At 42.1% G+C, this 19085-nt stretch overlaps 3 protein-coding genes across 9 annotated transcripts in view; all 3 read left to right on the forward strand.

Annotated features, from left to right (window-relative positions):
- Positions 1-3842, forward strand: part of IFT56 (intraflagellar transport 56) — a 40921-nt gene extending 37079 nt beyond the window's left edge. For both annotated transcript variants that reach the window (XM_024555028.3, XM_045191178.3), the window contains 2 exons: positions 158-291; positions 1636-3842. In XM_024555028.3, coding sequence (XP_024410796.1) covers positions 158-291; positions 1636-1747 — 246 coding nt within the window. In that variant the 3' untranslated portion in view covers positions 1748-3842. The remainder of the gene's footprint in view (positions 1-157; positions 292-1635) is intronic.
- Positions 1-19085, forward strand: part of FMC1 (formation of mitochondrial complex V assembly factor 1 homolog) — a 394222-nt gene that overhangs the window by 284042 nt on the left and 91095 nt on the right. The gene's annotated exons all lie outside the window — the stretch shown is intronic.
- Positions 16163-19085, forward strand: part of UBN2 (ubinuclein 2) — an 85416-nt gene continuing 82493 nt past the window's right edge. For 2 of the 6 annotated variants that reach the window (XM_053925925.2, XM_053925923.2), the window contains exon 1: positions 16164-16937. In XM_053925925.2, coding sequence (XP_053781900.1) covers positions 16461-16937 — 477 coding nt within the window. In that variant the 5' untranslated portion in view covers positions 16164-16460. Of the gene's footprint in view, positions 17835-19085 lie in introns of all 6 variants that reach the window. The other 4 variants (XR_008427039.2, XM_053925922.2, XM_053925924.2 and 1 more) reach the window with 3 other exon arrangements.

Consider the following 19085-nt stretch of genomic DNA (forward strand, 5'->3'; position numbering starts at 1 on the left):
TTGTTTTGATAAGAAATTTAACTAATTGGTTGGCTGAAAATGCTGTCATTCCCATGTACTCACTTTATGCAGTTCTGTTGCATGGTTTCCATACGTTCAGTTTCATCTGTGTAATCTTGTGACCACAAGCACTACCACGGTTCTCTGTTGTATCCAGATGGGCCAGTTCTACTACTCAGCCAAAGCCTTCGATGTCCTCGAGAGGCTGGATCCGAACCCTGAGTACTGGGAAGGCAAGAGAGGTGCCTGTGTGGGCATTTTCCAGATGATCTTGGCTGGGAGAGAACCCAAGTAAGTGAGGTGGGGAATGCCGCCTCTACTTATTGGTTGGTTCAGAAGGAAAAAGAAGGATTTTCCTGGATGACATCCTCTTCTGAAAACTCAAAATTATAAGATGTTTTAGAATGATGAATCAACTGTTAAGATGTTATATATTTCTACTTGACCTTTTTCCTCCAGAAATTTTTTATTTTATAGAATCAGATCATTCTAAATCCTCTGTACCGGGAGCATAGAGCATACAACAGCTCTCAAATATGAGAGCTCCAAATGAATTACCTCTTCATAAACAAAGCTTTTTTTTTCTCAATCTCATCTATTCTTTTCTTTGCCTTTGGCTTTTTCTTTTGTCTTTTAGTTTAGGCCTCAAAGAATTAGGAGTGGAGTAGATGTGGTTGATAATTTTCATTACTGAGACATTAGATTACATAAAATTAAGTGGCTCCATGGCAACAAAAATTGAAATGCTTAAAACTAAATTCAGTGTGCTAAAAATAACTTCATGGAATGTATTTGTTACTAATGTATGGATAGGGGATGTGCTTATTTTATAAGCAAATAATCTATCAAAAATTACCTCCTGCCTTGTATCTACTTCTAGTCCTAAATAAGAGTTGAAAAGAATTCGGTTAAGTAAAAGAGGTTGCTTCATGGGAAAAATGTTGGAAATGTGAGAGAACTCTTGTGGAAAAGGATTCAAACGCAGTTACCTATAGGCTTGATAAGGTAATAGGGAAGTTTTAGTGTGCATTACTTAAAACATAAATTTTAATTGTAATTATATTTAAGTTACTTAAAACATAAATACTACCAAATCTTGGTAGTAATACTAGCAAATATATAATTAATATATTATTTTTCTTGAAGAAATCTCCCATCCTTCTAGCTTTGTAAAGTTTCACACATATGGCAGTGATACCCAGTTTACTTCTTAAACAAAGGAGAAATCTGGGACTCAGACAAGTTAAGTGAGTTGTTAGTTCCGAGTTAGAATTTGAACCCAAGTCTGAACCCAGCTTGTTGACATAACCCTCTTTATACTCTGTCAGGCAGAATAAACCCAGAAAGTGAAATATTATGTCTACTAAGACAAAATGATGAATAACATGTGTATAGGTAGTAAAAGTAAACAAGGAAAACTTGGGTTGTGGGAAGGATAGCATGGAATTTTCATTTTAGCATGCCACTGTAGGACTGAAAACTGGGAAGTTTGGAACTGGTTTGTGCGCACACAGGAAAAGAGTCTGTTACCAGAAGTCCCTGCCAGAAATGTATGGAGCACAGTTAGGAGTCTATTTTACCTGTTAATTTTCATTCTCTGTTGAAGCACTTTGTCCTTTCAAATCCTTTCCTCAGAGAGACCCTTCGAGAAGTGCTCCACCTGCTGAGAAGCACGGGCAACACCCAGGTGGAGTACATCATCCGCATCATGAAGAAGTGGGCCAAGGAAAACAGGGTGCCTGTCTGAGACTGCCCGGACGTCGGGGGCCAGCCCTGCTTCGACATCAGACTGGGCACCCCCCACCCCCCAGTTCAATGGGAGATGCAGGCCTGTATTTTAGTGACGTTTCCCTTCCTTGCTCTTCCAGCCGCGAGCCCAGTGAGTGCTGACACCCTGCCTCCTGGCGGGACTGTGCCATCGTCTCTGCCACGGCCCTGTGGGGTCTGACCAGCCACGAGAGTTGGGACTTCCCTGGTGCCTTTCTTCCAAAAAGACTCAGTACTGTGACGTCATTTACTGACTTTACGGAGAACAGCATAACTTTTTTTTTATATTAACATTCCATGGCATTTTCTCCAAGCTGCAATAACAAATGCCTTAATGCTCAAGAGTCAGCATCATTCTGGCATCTTATTGTTAGCCGTCTCTGCATACTGTCCCTTCTAACTGAGGGATTGCATAAAGGGTTTTGTAGTGCACCTCTGAATCTTGCGAGAACAGAAGTTATGAATAGCTATATGATTCTAAGAATGGCAGTAAGAGCCTTTATCAAACTGTCCAGTCACTAATAGATAACAGGCTTAGGGGTTAATCCTTCAGTAATTGAATTCTTGATGACAACAACACATTACATTGGAGTAACAGGAGTACTGCAGTTTTTTAAAAGGTGAGAACTATGAAAAAAATCTGTGTGGCACATTTAAGATTTTTTTAGGAAACAAAGTATACAAATCTCATTTGTCATTTCTCCATTATATTTTAGGTAACAAGAAGGTTAGGTTTTTCTTTGTGTATCTTGCTGAATGAACATCAATTTTGGAAGGAGGGCTACAAAGGCTCTATGTAAGCATTATGGCCACGTATTAATGTAATGATACAGCACACGGATTGTGTGGAGCCCTTTGAGGGATTTCCTAATGGCTGGGCTCCAGCGTCAGTCATATTCTAGCCCCAGATTTCTGGGCTTTCACAACATAAACCTATTACAGGACCGAGCATTCTTAGGCTCATGAGCTATTTTCAGAAAATAGACCTATGTGTTATTATGTGCCAGATTACCATTGTTTCTACACCATATTTTTTGCCTATGAGTTTAAGGCACCCTGTATCACAGGTGTGGAAAGTACAGGGCCATTCCTCTGGATGCAGGAGGTGCATAGAACGGAGATGGGCACGTGGCAGGAGTCAAAGGCAGCCGCAGACAGAGGACCACAGACCTCAGATAGCATTTGCCTTCTAGGCATTTGCAAGAAGCTCTTTCAGCTCTACTCAGGAAGATGTTCAGTTTTCTTGTCGTTTATGTTAAGCCCAGATCTAGTCAGTTTGAGGCACAAATCAAAATAAACTGGCCTGAATGACCGAATTTTAGAAAACAAAGTTACATCCTTTTTCATATGCCAAAGCTTTTCTGTTTCCTCACTCTGTTTTCCTACTTTTTCAGTAATTGGTTCTCAGCATCTAAAGTACTAGGTGGGTCAGATCTGGGCAGAACCTGCTACAGTTAGAATCCTTCTTGTGATTCTTACTTACCTCACTTAAAATATTAGGAAACATAATAATGCAAAAAAGACAGATGGAACTCCTCAGTGGCTGTTGGCAATGAAATTTGTCTTCCGGCTAATTGCTGTTTTCAAATTTCCTATACTTGAAATGCTCTTCCAGTGATGGTGATTTAAGTGAGCTTTTGTTGAATTTAGCACTCCCTACATTTTCCTGTCTTTTGGAAAAAACCTGATATTCCAAAAATAGCAATTCCCAGAATTTTAGACTATTTTTTTAAGTTTTTAATCTACAGAATTGAACCCCCCACTCCAAAAAAAAGCACCCTAAAAACTAGTTTAGAAAAGATACCGTCTAGTTCTGCCTTTTGGAACAGCCGCTTCGGAGACGTCTTGGCAGGGTCTCAGGACTGCGGAGTAGTTTGCACAGCCGCTTTTCCTCGCGATGGTCCGGGGAGAGGAAGGTCCAGGCCTGGGAAGGTATGTAATGTGTACAGTTCATAGCGTCAATGTACTATTTATAGCCTGTAGCAAATACCACTTGCAAATGAGATAAAACTCTTACGGTTATTTTTGTACTTCAGAATAATTATTCTACTGTAATGTATTCAAATTAAAGTTTATCATCTGGTTCTTATTATGATATTCCGTGGGCGTGGTGAGTGCGAGCCCTGGGAATGCCGTGTGCCCCCTTCCCTTTCTTTCCTGACCCCAGAGTGAAGGAGAAAAGTCAACAAAGTTTGGGGCTCCACAAATTACTCTTTGTAGGAGAGGAAAGTAGATATTCCCTAAGAATCCCTGTCCATTAAGGCTCACAGTTCCTGCTAAAGCATATGAGGTTCGGCTCTTTGCTGAGTCATGGCCTCACCCCAGAAACTGTTATGACCAGTGAACACCCCAACACCTCACACGGAGAAATCTCCCAGATACCTGTTGACCGAATAATGAAGCACATAGTAAGTGGTAACGCAGGGGACTTGTGAGACCTGACCGCGTGTATTCTGGTCCCCATCTAATTTCTGTTTGATCACGTGCTGGGCGTACACCGGTACTAGGTGCTTGGGATGCAAAGGTGACGCACAGTCCTGACCCTTCAGGAGCTCAGTCTACGGGCACACAGTGCAAGATACAGATGATGTGTCACAGAATTGTACACTTGAAACCTATATCATTGTTAACCAATCCCACCCCATAACATTTTTTTAAAGCATCTCAGTCTAACAGAAGTCTACACAAGTAAACAGAATAAGATGTGGTTGTTGTCACCAGTAGGAGCAAAGTCTGGAAAGGTAAAAGAAGGCAGTGGGAGTGATTGTATCTATGTAAATGGGGCCCCTCCTGCCTCATTTGGGAGAAGCAGTCAGAATGGGTCCTGAAACTCCACAGCCAGCAAGATGCCCAGGCTTCTGCCACGTGGACAACACAGGCACTGTCCGCCCAAGTACGCAGAAACCAAAAGACTGCTTTCCTCTTTTATGACACAGTGAAAAAGTTGCAAGCAGGTGGGTTGTATATCACATTAGTTTTATTTACTTTCTAATGGCAAAAATGAATTAGTTACTAGTTCCTATACTGAGGACTGTCTCAATCTGACTTAGATGAATAGTCCTCTTTCTCTTCTTCATCCTATAAAACACTTCTATTCTAAGGCTTATATATATTTCATGATTATGTTCCAACCATATTTGGCCTATTTAGGGATGCCGTCAGAGAGCGGAGCTAGAAACCTGGTGATGGGCGTGTATGCTGCCCAGACTCCGGACTGCGGGAATATGAGAAGAAGACAGCGCACAATGAAACGCTGGATGGATCAACCAGCTGCTGTGTGCATATGAGTGCAGAGGATATAGACAAGTTTGCACTCCTGTGCAATAAAATCCTTTCTTTAAATAACATCTAAATGCCAAGTTCAACTATGCACTGCCCCGCTGGGCAGGGCCAAGGGAAGGGAAGGAAGCAGATGCCACCCAGGCAGCCCTTCATAGGGCAATACAGTTTACAAACCTCAGATACAGGGAATAAGTCCCTGCTGGGAGAACCTCAGGTGAGAGGACAGTGGGCCCGGTTTGAGCATGCATAGCATGAACTGTGGATGCATTTCACCTAAGCTGATTCATCATATTTTTTGTGCATTCATTCCTGTACTCATGTATTTTTTTGGTGAGCTACTTACATCCCACTGTGTTCCAGAAGGCATTTGAGATAATTTTCTAAAACATGGACAGTCAAAAGGCTTTTAAGAGTAAGGGATACCAAGAGTAAAGTTCACACATAAACGTTCCCACCAGAATTACTAAAGTTGGACCAGAAGTTCACCTTCAACCTTCTTACCAACCACAGTGTGAAACACAACCAGACAGAAAATCCATAGTCTGTGTATGTGAATGAGGGCCCTAGGGGAAGAAATACCTGGATTCTCAGTGATCTCTGATTGTTCATGGGCTTCCGGGTTGGATTTTATGCACTACAGTGAAGATGTAACTATATGCTTAACAGAAGTTTCAGGGCCGTCTTACTGCCCTCTGAACAAGTACAGGTCTTTCCTACTATGCCCAGTTAAATGATTAAACATGGCCATCTACTTCTAATTTCCTCTATAAACATACAGTTAAACTCTTCTTCACCAGTTTTTGACTGAGGAGTAGTTATTTTTTTAAGATTTTATTTATTTATTTTTAGAGAGGGGAAAAGAAGGAAAAAGAGAGGGAGAGAAACATCAGTGTGTGGTTCCCTCTCGAGAGCCCACTCCTGGGGACCTGGCCCACAACCCAGGTGTGTGCTCTGAATGGGAATTGAACCAGTGACCCTTTGGTTCGCAGGCCAGTGCTCAATCCACTGAGCCACACCAGTCAGGGCTGAAGAGTAGCTATTAATGTTGTGGAGCTGAGACAAATCATTCAAGGTTTAAAAATGACAAGTGTTTGTTAGGATGAAAACATAGGTAATAGTGGCCTAAAGAGTAGTTGCAAAGTGCTGTAGAAGCAATGAAATGATGGACTAGTATAGCTTATACATTTTTTTTTTAAACCAAGCTCCGGGCAGTTTCATTACAGAACAATTTTGCATGATTTACTTTTCACCTGTCTGTGTTTCTAATGATATCAGTCATGGATGGCGGTGGGCCCCAGTCTGGCCACCGTTACACAACACTCTACTCCAGATTCCCTCAAGGCGGGGCAGTGGTGGCGAGGACGACCAGTTTCGCTTTGCCTCGTCTGACCATCTTCAGGGTCTGCGTGTGCCCCAGCACGTACTGCCCACTTTTCATAACGAGATGGAGCCTGGAGTTGATCGACTCCAGCGACTTTTTTGTCTTCTTTGTGGCCACTGTCTTCCTGACTTAGGTACGGGACGGTCCCCAACCCAAAGCAGCCACCAAGATGGCCAGGGTTAAAAGAAAAGACTAAATGGGGGAAGTGAATCGAAAACTGAAACCGGATATGTAGAATTTAACGAGGTAGGGGACAAGCAGGTGGCAGATGATGAGAGCAGCATAAATGACACCATAAAGAATATTGACAAACATTTAACATTAACTTTAATTGTTCTTATTCTTTGCTTTCATATAGAAGTTAATTTGTTCTTTGAAAACCAGTATGGCCTTATTTGTAAACCTGTAGTTCAAACTATGACCCAGAAATTTCACTCCTCGGTATATATCCAAGAGATGCCCTGCACATGTCCACCAGGGGAGAGGTACAAGAAGGGTCCTCACAGCACTCCCCCCAGGAAAAACCTGAGTACCACCCCCAAACCCACTGGCAGGAGAGTGGGTAAATGAACTGCGGTGAAGTCAGAATGGAATAGTACACAAAATGAATGACCTACACTTGCCACAGCTTGAATGAAACTCAGCCATGGATTACTTACAACAATAACTTTTTGTAAGTTGAAGACAGTTCCAACACAAATACACAGTCAGCAGTGAGGCAGGATAATGATGAACAAAGAGATCAGGAGGGTGGTTACCGGGGTGTGGGGTAGGAAGGGGCTGGGCCTGGGGAGACAACACGGATTCAACCAAAAGTTGATCCAACAGCAGTGTGAGGACAGGGGTGGGGTGGGGATGGAAAGTGTTCCTGTTGAGGGGGCAAGGTGAGGAAAAGCTAAATCTTCACATTTCATGGCCCTACGATAAATGAACAAAAGCCTACATTTTAGTTCTGAGAACCAGAGGAGGCTGAGTAAACCAAAGGATCACAGAGTCGAGCTGTATTTGCCGGGAGCACTCTGTCCTGTGGCAGACGTGGTGGAGAACTGCTCCACAGCTGCTACCCAAAGGAGGCGGGAAGAGTAATGCAAACCCTGAGTCATACGGCAAACACCTGCCAGGTGGGCCCATGGCCCTGCGGTCCCCTGGCATGCACAGCCACCAACATAACTGGTCCAGGAAAACTCTTCTTCCTCAAAGATGAGCAACCAAAGCAGACACAGATAAGGGTCTATAGAAAATTAATACAAGAGAAAAAGAAGGAAGCAAGGAAGGCAGGCAGGCACATGGTGGACAAAAACATCACTAGAAAATTGGTGGCATGCATATGAAAGCTGTATCCCAATATAAAATAGTAAAACTCCGACAGAAAGGTAGAAAAAAGGTAGTTTATTGCTATTTTATCTTTAAGGTATCATTGAAGGTGATAAATCAAGTAGTAAGTATATGAGTATATTTTACAATACAAAGTGTAGAAAGAGAAAATACATAAATCGTTATCATTGATCATAGTATAGACTTATAGACAACGTCCAAAGAAATTGAGGATTAAGCACAATATAAAATCATCCTATTAGAGCAAAAATATAAACCTTCCAAATTAACAGAAGTAACATACATAAAACAGCAAACATCAGCTCATGGAGGGTTGTTTTACAAGGTTGAAAGGAGGAAATGTGACACCACATAACGTGGCATATCTATGCTCAGACACCAGCTCACGTGAAAAGCGTCAATGGGCTCAGCTCACCTATGAAGTACAAGAGATAGGCAGGTGGGATCACAGAGCAAAAGCTAACTCTGTGCTGCTTACACATAAGCGCTGACAATAACAGAGGTGCAATAGCAAAATCAGGCAAATGCAAATAAAAAGAGAGCAGGTGTCACAATCAAACAAGGTTGACTCCAGGTCAAAATCATTAAGCAAGTCAAAGAAACACTTTGAATGACAAAGGGCCCATTTCTCAATGAAGATATAACAGTTATGAATATAACAGCAAGAGAAATAGCATCAGTATTCAAAGGACAAAAAAGATAAGAGTTATGAAGACAGTGGTAGATTACAGTTCATGGCAGCTGAAATGAAAAAAAAGTGTAAGTAAAGCAAATAGATAACTTAAATATCACGATGACTAAGGAATATACTGTTAATATAGCTTATACCTTGAAAACAGAGAACAGACTTCCTTTTCAAGGACCCATTGGACATTCATTCACTAAAGATGATGGGACATTAGGTCACCAAGAAAATACTGTCAAACCATGCACCAGCCACGCATCAAAGCACTTCACATACTTCATCCCAACAGGTTTAAATGTACCTATATCATTATTCCCGTTTTTCAAACTGGGCCACAGAATGCTGAAGGTGCTTGCACCGAACAAAGTCAAGTTAGTAAGCAGGAATCTCAAATATAGAATCAATGTCAAGTCATAAAAGTAGTAGTTAATGAAACCAGAAAACTAAGAACTCTGCCACCTAAACATTTAAGAAAAAAAGAAAAGAAAAGCAATTAACCAACCATCCAAAACCCTAAGTAGTCAACCAATACCTAGACGAAATCTTCTCTTAGGTTTTGGGTAAAAGGGAAATCCAAGCTGTAACCAAACTGGATTAGAGATGAAGATCGAAGAACAAGTTGAGGGTTTGAATCCTTATATTAATAAACAGAAAAACTAGCCCTGGTTGGTGTGGCTCAGTTTGTTGGGCCTCCTCCTGCAAACCAGAAGGTCGCAGGTTCAATTCCTGGTCAGGGCACATAGCTGGGCTGTGGGTTCAGTCCCTAGTCCGGGCATGTGCAAGAGGCAAATTGATCGATGTTTCTCTCTCACATCAGTGATTCTTCCCTCTTTCTCCCTCTCTCCCCCTTTCTCTAAAATCAATAAAGGAAATTAAATAAATAAACAGCAAAAGTAAAAACGAGTGACTTAAGTATCTTATCAAGAATAAAAAGAACATTGAAATAAAGACTCCACAAAGAAAAATCAATAAACTCTAAAATTAAATTTAAAACTAGAAAAATCGATACAACTAGTAAGTCAGTGAAGGAGTTGGTTCTTTAAACAAATTTTTATCTAATGAATCAAGGCAGGAGAGAGAACACATACATACAAAGTATCATAGGTCTTGGAGAAATTCATAGGCATGAAAGTACTGGGTTAAAGAGCACGCACATTTGTATTTTGACAGATATTCCTGACTTGCTGTCTACAGAGGTGGTTCTAGCTCCTGCCTCCACCGGCAATGAATGGAACTGTTTCTCCATTCCTCTGCAGCAGTGTTACCAATTTCTTTTTTGTATTTGTCAGCCTGATAGATGAAAAAATCATGTCCCCGTACAGGTTTTTATGTCTATATTTCATTTTGTTTTGTGGGTTAGAAGTGGAATCAGTGTTTTGCTTGAGTCATGAAGCTTTGTTTCTATTAGAAGCTTTTCTTTTATTATATATGATGGGCCACTTGATTTTCTTTTTAATTTAAATTTTATTTTTCAATTACAACTTACCTTTAACATTATTTTGTATTAGTTTCAGGGGTACAACATAGTGGTTAGACAACCATATACTCTACTATGATGGGTTACTTTAAATAGTTTTAAACCTATTGTTCAATAAATGCTTGGTAGAATTTGCCTGTGGAACTGTCTGGACCCAGTCTTTTTTTTTTTTTAAGTCAGGGTTTGCAGCCCTGGCTGGTGTGGCTCAGTGGATTGAGAGCTGGCCTGCAAACCAAAGGATCGCCGGTTAGGTTCCCAGCCAGGGCACATGCCTGGGTTGTGGCAGGGTCCCCAGTCGGGGTCATGCAAGAGGCAACCACATGTTGATGTTTCTCTCCCTCTCTTTCTCCTTCCCTTCCCCTCTCTCTAAAAATGAATAAATAAAATCTTTTAAAAAAAAGTAGGGGTTTGCTCTTTGTCAGCAAAGTTCTTGATTTCTTCTATACTAATTGGTCTGGATTTTTCTGTCCTTTCTGAAATCAGTTTTATTATGCTCATTATATTTTTCCCTAGGATAAGCCAACATTTTGATTCTCAGTGATTTTACCACAAAGTGTCATCCACAATTTTGTTCTGCCATCCTACGAAGTAGACATCAGGTGGATTGCCTGACAGGCACACCCCTTACCCTTTCCTGGAACTGTGCCTTCCCCAACCCCAAACCCATCCACCGCATCACAAGCCCCTGGTAGCCATTCCTTCCTCACGTTGTTTACCCTGGGGGTGAGTACCTGATCTAAACTAGACGGATCAGAAAAGCTTCTCTATGATTTTGGAATTGGGTGTAAAAGTTTCTCTCCTGTCTTAGTCTAGAATAGTCTCTCCAACAAAAATGTTAAAAAAAAAAAAGGAGGAAGTACTCACTAAAAGGCCATAGTTTTAATGATGTAACATGGGGAGCAGAGAAAGCTAGTCCACAGAGAGAAGGGAGCAAAATGAAACAGATCAGAGAGAGAAGCAGAAATGAGACAGAGACAACACCGTAGGTTTCTAGTTCCTGATTCTGGTTCCATCTTCTTGCGGCCTGATCAAATTCCTTCCCTTGGGTTCTGGGAAATACTTTGACGTCTGCTTTAGAAACTTTTCTACGTATTCAACTAGCTTATGATGATTTCTTTTATGGTACTTGAAACCAGAGGTCCCAGTATTATTCAGTTCTAATTCCTACTGCCCTTCTTTCAAACCTGTTGGGACAAGGTAGCCCACCCATCCTCCAAGGCCATTCCAGCCCGTCTCTCACTCTATGGTCACACCTTTCCTTGTTCTATCCATGCATATCCTCATCGTCCTTAAAACTGAAGTCCTTGTTTCCTCCATTAACATTTCCTAACTATTCCAAACCTCTTTGATTTCTTCCTTTTCTAAAGGTCCACCTAACATTTGTATACTGGGGGGAAGAGCTGAAAATCGTTTGTCCACTCTGCCAAATAACCCTCAAATCTCAAGCACCTGCCTTTCACACAGAATCTTTGAGTCTCCCTGCTTCCGCAGTGTAAAAATCCCATAGCCTTGCCCCATATTTACAGTCTCACGAACGTGTTTTTAACAGCAAGTCTACTGTTAGTTTAGTGCTTCATGGGAGTGCAATTCACAACAAACGGGTTCTGTTCAATGGAACTGTTCAACACGAATCCCTTAAAATTGGAAAGCATAAAATTATCACACTTAGAAGCTTAAAAGTTGAAGACTATGTAGAATACCCATTAATAAGTTCACTGGATAAACAAATTTGTGGTATATTCATAAATGGAGTGCTACACAGCAAGAAAAACTAAACCACTGATAGTATGTAATAATGTGGATGAATTTCAAAACCATTATGTTGACTGAAAGAAGCCAGACATAAGATATATACTTGTATGAACTTTATCATTCTGTATACATAGCATTCAGGCCAGTGTGGCTCAGTTGGTTGGAGCATCTTCCTATAAATCAAAAGGTCCTGGGTTCGATTCCCAGTCAGGGCACATGCCTAGGTTGTATACATAGCATTCAAGAACAGGCAAAAGTAATCTACGGTGATAGAAATCAGACTGGGGAATACTTCCGTGGGGGGTAGTGAGTGGAAAGGGACAGGAAGGACCTTTCTGGGGTGAAGAAAATCTTCAATATCTTCAAGCAGGAATTGTTAAAGGGGTATAAATACAAAAAGAAAATTTCATTGTTGTATGCAGTTTCCTGTATGTTAAGAATCACTTAATGTAAAAATTAAAAAAGATGCAAATATTTAGCTATGACAGTTGGTGTTAAATCAACACAAGCACAGCTAGACTGTCTCCAGCTGACAGTTAAACTTCTCTTGTCCCTAAAACTATCTACTCAGTGTCCCTCCCCAGATCGCTTTTGACTCTGTGAATATACATTCAGATAATTTATGTGTATATAAACAAGTCACTATTTCTCCCTTTTAACAGTGTTTTTCCTCTTTTTGCATAAATGGTAGTATTATAAATATTGTTCTGCATATTGCTTTTTTCACTTAAGGACAGAGCTTTGTGATGAGGTTTTTAAAAGATTGCATAGAATTCCATTGCATGGATTGATTCATCATGAGAGATGTACACCGAAATCATTTAAATAAAATATATCAACTTGGCACAGATAAAAACACTTGACAACATGTTGCCATGGTATAGAGATATAGAGAACCTCACACACTGTAGATGGAATTTAAGTCGGTACTTTCTATGGAGGCCAATTTATCAAAGTTAGAAATGCACAAATTTTTTGATACAGCAATTGAGCCAAATTGAGCATATTTCATTTGCTTAAGAGCAGTTTTATTTCCTTTTCTGTGAACTATTCATTCATATCTTATTCCATTTTTCTATAAGGTTATTGTTTCTGCTTGATCTATATGAATTCTTTATAGATTAGGGAACTTTACCCTTTGTGAAATGTGTTGCAAATTTTTTTAAGTTTGTCATGTCTATTAGTCAAAAGTCTGTTTTCCTGGCATCAGAAATTTATTTTAAATAGTTGAAGTTATCAATAATACTTGTAAATGCCTTCCCTAGTGTGAGATTATTTAAAATCTCAGTTGATTTTTCTCTCCCTCCTTCTCCCTCCCTTCCCCTCTTTCTAAAAATAAATAAATGAAATCGAAAATAAAATAGAAGAGCCATGGCTGGTGTGGCTCAGTGGAGTGAGTGTTGGCCTGTGAACCGAGAGGTCACTGGTTTGGTCCCCGGTCAGGGCACATTGCTGGGGTTGGGCCTGTGCCCAGTTGGGGGCCACGCAAGAGGCAACTGATTGTTTCTTTTGCACATCAATGTTTCTCTCCCTTTCTTTCTCCCTCCCATCCCCTTTCTAAAAATAAATAAATAAATAAAGCAAAAATAAAATCATATCTCAGCTGATTTCTTCTAAAGTTCTCATGGTTTCATTTTTTACATTTAAAACTTTGATTCACCAGAAATTTATCTTTTCACAAGGTGTTATATAATTTTATTGTTGCCCAGATGCCTATTTAGTTATCTTAAACCGTTTATTGAATAATTCATTTTCTCCTCACTGATTTGAAATTAATTGTATATTCAACAAGACAAGAAATGCAAGATGGACAATCAGAAAAATGAACAATAATTATAAACGGGAAATTTACAAAGAGGAAACTTAAAAGACTAACAGGTATATGAAAGAGATGTTCAAATACCTTAGTCACCAGAGGAATGCAAATTGAAATAATGACTTGCGAAAATTAAACTGGATGTGATGGTGGCAATGCAGTGGAGGGCAGGACATGCTATAGGAATGCACCGGCGCAGATGTGGCCCTTGTGCAGAGCAGCCCCTCACTGTGCACGTGTGTCCTACGACCCAACAGTTCTCACCTGAGTATTCTTCCCAAACACATTTCCACACAGATCTAAAGGGCACATGAGTGGGTGTGTGCATAGCCGTTCTGTGGTGGTGAGGGGCCCAGGAGGCAATTTGAGTGTCCGTCACTAAGTCAATAGGCAAAATGTGCTATTGCAGATTACTACTCAAAAGTTATAAACCAAATGTATTATTATGAACAGCAGCATGGGTGGATCTTAAAAATATGGTGTTGAGTAAAAACGGAAACAGAATGAGAAATACAAAAATTCACAAATTAATAATATATGCATATAAAATAATACAAAAGCTCACATGCAAACAAAATGTTAGACTTTAGAATTTCTGTTGGAGATACGGGATGATAAGAGAAATTTCAGAGAGACAGAGATTGAGAAGGGCCTTGCATAGACCAATGATGGTAATGCACCAGAAACTAAACTATGATTAATTCAACCTTCTTTGTCTGAAATGAACATTTAAAAAAAAGAGAAAGCTTCTCAAAGTCACCAATAATCTTCTTTTGCCAAATGCAGGAACCATCTCCCTGTCCTCATTTTACCAGACTTGGTAGTATTGTACACAGTGAGTCGACTGCTCCCACTTCTTTGAAATGCTTTTTAAAAAATCATGTTACTTCTTTAAAATGTCTCAATGGCTCTGGTTTTTATTAATAAAATCCAAACTCCTTTCCCCATTCTGTGACCTGGCCCCTACCTCTTGCTGAGTTTGTCTCCTGTATTTCGCCCCTTCTGGCTCCCTGGGCTCCAGCCATTTTGAATTTTCTTCTAATCCTCAAAGCTCACTCCCTATGCAGACTTTTACTCTTGCTTTCTTTCTCCACCATACCGTTCCTTATGATCTTCTCAAAGCATTCTGGTTTTAAATGTGTCTTCCTCAGAGAAGACTAACACAAGATGTCCTGAACTGTGGTCCATTCTACCTATTTGTGTTGATTCTGTTTGTCTCTGCTATTGTCAATTACGTTTTCCCTATTGTTTAATTCCAGAGGGCAAGCCATGTGACTTTGTGGGTAAGCTGCAGCTAGGACAGAGAACGATATAATACAGGAGTGGGCAAAGGAAGACTTCCAGTTGTATCATTTTACAGACAAATAATACAATAATTAATAAATTAATAATACAACTCACAACTATAAACCTACTTCTGCCCACCCCTATATAAAACGGCAGTGTTTTAGAAGCATGAATACAGCCTCTTTACAAGACCCGCAGGAAAAGTGCCTGAAGACAGAGAGGTGAATACAGTAGGGAAGACAATCCCGAAAGGAGACCCAGTTGCAGAATCGGAAAAGGAACAATGGGAAAGAGGATCCTGTAGGTAATACAGAATGCCAACCCCCCCCCCAAAACCCACAACAGCATTTTAGAGCCGGGAGGGACCTCTGGAACCATCTATTCCATCACCATCTTCACACAAATAGGGAAAGTAATAGGAAAGCAAAAAACAATCTGCTCAGAAATGGTCTGTGACGTCACACTGACTCAAAGAGTCGTCAATAGGTGACATTGTTCTTATCCGTTAATAGACTTAACGGGATTCCTTTTAGGATGGGGAGGACGAGCCCAGAAATTTACTTTCTACTGAATGGATTAAAACGGATAGTAATCGTCATTCATTTAATACTAATTCCAATTCATTTATCAAGGTGTGCCTAAAAGGCATGCCCAACCCAGGTTTCTCCTCACCCTGAAACGGATCATTTAGCTTCCACTTTCACAGAGTACGTTCCCTAAAATACCACCAAACCCTCTTAAGAAGTTTGCGATTAATATCAACATTTCAGGCTTCATGAACGGGCCCAGAACTGTTAACTTGCTTGTTCAATTTCCCAATTGCAAAACGCTGTTGAGCACTTTACGACGGTGCCACACACAATGCCCTCCTCGGCCAGGAGAGAAAAACAGGAGTCGGTCTAGGAAAGGGAGGTCTATGGGAGTCGGCGTGGCGCTTTGCGGAAGGAAGCCAAAGGGCGAGACCGGCTGGAGTTAGCCATTTCCTTTCTCCCCTCGATAACAGGGCTGCGGGGATGCTGGGAGGGCAGGTACACCCGCTGGTCCTCGCGTCCCTCTAACCTTTCTCCGAATCCGCCCTGAATCACCAGCTGACAACCCCAACTCTCTAGAGCCCAGAGCAGAAAGCACATGCCGGGTGGGTCCCACCGCCATTAATAGGTCGGTGCCCGGAACATCCAGACGCTCGCCACGGGCAAGTGACTCTGATTTCCGGACGTGAACGGGAAGCTTCTCTGGAACCCCCAGACCCCTCCTTTTTAGGAAGGGCGCAGACGGCGTCTTCCGTTTCCATGGAAACAGGCCCACCGTGACGCCACTTCCGCTGACCTGTCTGGACTCCCAGACTGTTGGGAGGAAAAGAGGAAAACTGAGCCACAGCCACGACGGTGGACGCGAGCGTCTCCAGTCTGCGCATGCGCCCGCTCACTGGCCTGCTTCTATTTATGTGGGGGATCCAACATGGCGGCTGCGGCGATCCTGGCGTTGGCTGTGAAGCCCATCGGAACATAGTGGCGGGGAAGGGGCCACGGTCCGCACTCACGGTGGCGTCGGCGGAGACGGCTGAGGGTGGTGGAGGGAAGAAAAGCGACGGAGAGCAAAAGGAAGGGCGGGCAGGCAAAACACTCGGCGTAGAACCGAGCGCCGGGGCGAACGAGGGCAGAGGGCCAGAACAGTAGGGATGGCGGAGCCTCGCAGAGTAGCGTTTATTAGCCTGTCACCGGTGAGAAGGCGCGAGGCCGAATACCCAGGGGCCGAACGCGAGCCGGAGTACCCTCGCGAGCCCCCCCGGCTGGAGCCGCAGCCGCATCGGGAACCGGTCCGGGCGGAGCAGCCGGTCCCGCGGGAGGCTGCCCCCCGGTCGGACGCGCAGCCCCCGCCGCGGGAGAAGCCGCTCCCCCAGCGCGAGGTCAGCCGCGCCGAGCCGCCAATGTCGCTGCAGCGCGAGCCCCCGCGGCCCGAGCCGCCGCCGCCGCCGCTGCCGCTCCCGCAGCTGCACTTGCAGCCGCCCCCGCCGCGCGAGTCGGCTTCCCGGGCCGAGCCGCAGCAGAGGCCGCCGAGGGAGACGGTGCGCTTGGAGCTGGTGCTCAAGGATCCCACCGACGAGAGCTGCGTGGAGTTCAGTTATCCGGAGCTGCTCTTGTGCGGAGAACAACGGGTACAGAAGGTTCCTCCCTCATCCCCCAGACCCCGGGAGCCTCAGGACCTGACCGTCTCTCTCAGTGGTTTGCACCTTCTGACGCCCACCCTGCGCGCCTTGGGTCGCCCGGGAGGGTGGGCTTGAGGGGGCAGAGGCTGAGCGGGTGGACGAGTGGTTGGTGCTGCTTTTCGTCTGCTCCCCAGGTTTGGCCGAGGCTCCCACCCGGCTCCACCGATTCACCCCACCCCCCGCCTCGTGCGCCCAAAGCCGCTCGGAGCCGGTTTTCTTCTGCATCTTTCGAAACCTCAGATTAAAATCTGAGGTCCCTGCAAGTTGCGTGGTTAGGTTTTCCGTGTGGAGCTCCAGCTGTCCTTTCCAGTAGAAAGGAGGAGAAAACCTTGGGGGACACGCCCCCCCCCCAATCAAGCAGGGAAATTGTGTAACTCCCTCCAGTATTACCCTCATCTTCATCTCTTATTTGTTATGCTTGGCGCTGTGGCTGCTGAGATGCACTTGCGACCGTGGAGGATTTTTCTTAATTGAAGGAGGTTTAAAAGTAATCTAAACATTTTCAGACTAAGAATTACACTTTACGAATGAAGAAGTATTAGTTATCTGGCTCTTTATTTTTTCATTCTCGTGTTGGTTTTGGTAAACCTTTTTATTTTTCTCCGGAGTTTGTTCATCCTGTAATTGAATGAGGAGGTGACTCTCCTGTTTTATACGGCGCCTATTACCATTTTCTTATTTGAATGTATATCATTAGTTTATAGGTCCGAGTTGGAGGATATTGCACTTGGCTGTTGTAATTTTTGGAGAATGATGAAAAAGATCTTAGCTTTGAATTTTTAAAAACTTCATTGAAAATATGTAGCTATGCCTTTGATGGAACCGGTGAACAATGGAGATAGAGAGGTTTGTTGGTAATTGTAATTTTTATTGTGGTGCATTTGTGGTTTTAGAAGTAAACTAAGTAGGGAAATAACAGTAATAGTAATTAGAGAACATTTTCTACTGTTTAGAAATTGTGTTCTTTATTAGGTTCTGCTTTAGCACAAGTCTGTCTAATGGATTCCAGAAGTCGCCTGTTTAGTTTTTATCCTCAACTGTCTTTATAGATGAAATGAATGGCTTCTAGTTTAAAAATATTTTAAACCATGTTACTAGATTTTTTCTATGGCCAATTAATGTTTTGGTTATTATTTACAAATATTGTTGTGTGGTCAAATCATTACTAAATGTTTTCAACCAAAATAAATTAAGGGAAGAGATCATTTTGGTCACTTCATCATAACATTTTGCCCTTTTGACTCATTTTAGTGCCCCTGTTATTTATAAATATCATATCATTCCCCCATCCCCAAATTTTTTAAAATACTAGATCAGAACATTTTCCAAATAACTATATTTCATCTAGTAATCCAAGTCTGTTTGCAGTTTTACTCCCTAATCTGTTTTATAAATTGCAAGTGAAAAGCATTGTATTTGGGTTAATATACATAAGAATGGCTAATATTTACTGAGTTCTTACAGTATGCTGGGCGGTTCTAAGTATGGTGCCTAGTTTATCCAGTTTCATGCAGCAGAGCTCCCTGAGGTAGGCACCATTATCTGTCCACTTTACAAAGGAGGAGGCCGATGCATCTTTGCAACAAAGGTCTGTCAGGTTTTCCTGTGATTGCTCCCAACGAACATATTCATTACATAACTGCAGAAAACACCTTTCTAAAATAAAGTTGCCCTAGACCCATGAAAGGAAACCCTAGGGAGAGAAGCCTTCAAAAAGCAAAAAGCAGTTCTAATGAATTGGTCTGGAAAGTGACAATTCCCAAAGATGGTTTTTATTCTCCTTGGGGCGAGCCCAATCATTTTCAGGGATGTGGTATTATTTTCCAAATAGCTTTAACTTTGAGTTACTGTCATTGAACAACATACTGTATGTATAGCAGGGTAAGAGCAGAAAGGGGAGAAAAAGAGATCTTGTAAAATTAAGATTCTAAAATTTTGAAATAGCCACCTATCATTCAATAAGGTTTTAGCCTCACATCCTTAAGTTGATAGGTGTAGGAATAAAAAATGTGTTACCTGTGAATACCATCTATTTTGGGGTGTATTTAAATCATCCTTCATAAATATGTAATGAACTGTTAACACCCTGATTAACTG

This window comes from Desmodus rotundus, chromosome 6 (assembly GCF_022682495.2).
Source record: "Desmodus rotundus isolate HL8 chromosome 6, HLdesRot8A.1, whole genome shotgun sequence".
NCBI lineage: Eukaryota > Metazoa > Chordata > Mammalia > Chiroptera > Phyllostomidae > Desmodus > Desmodus rotundus.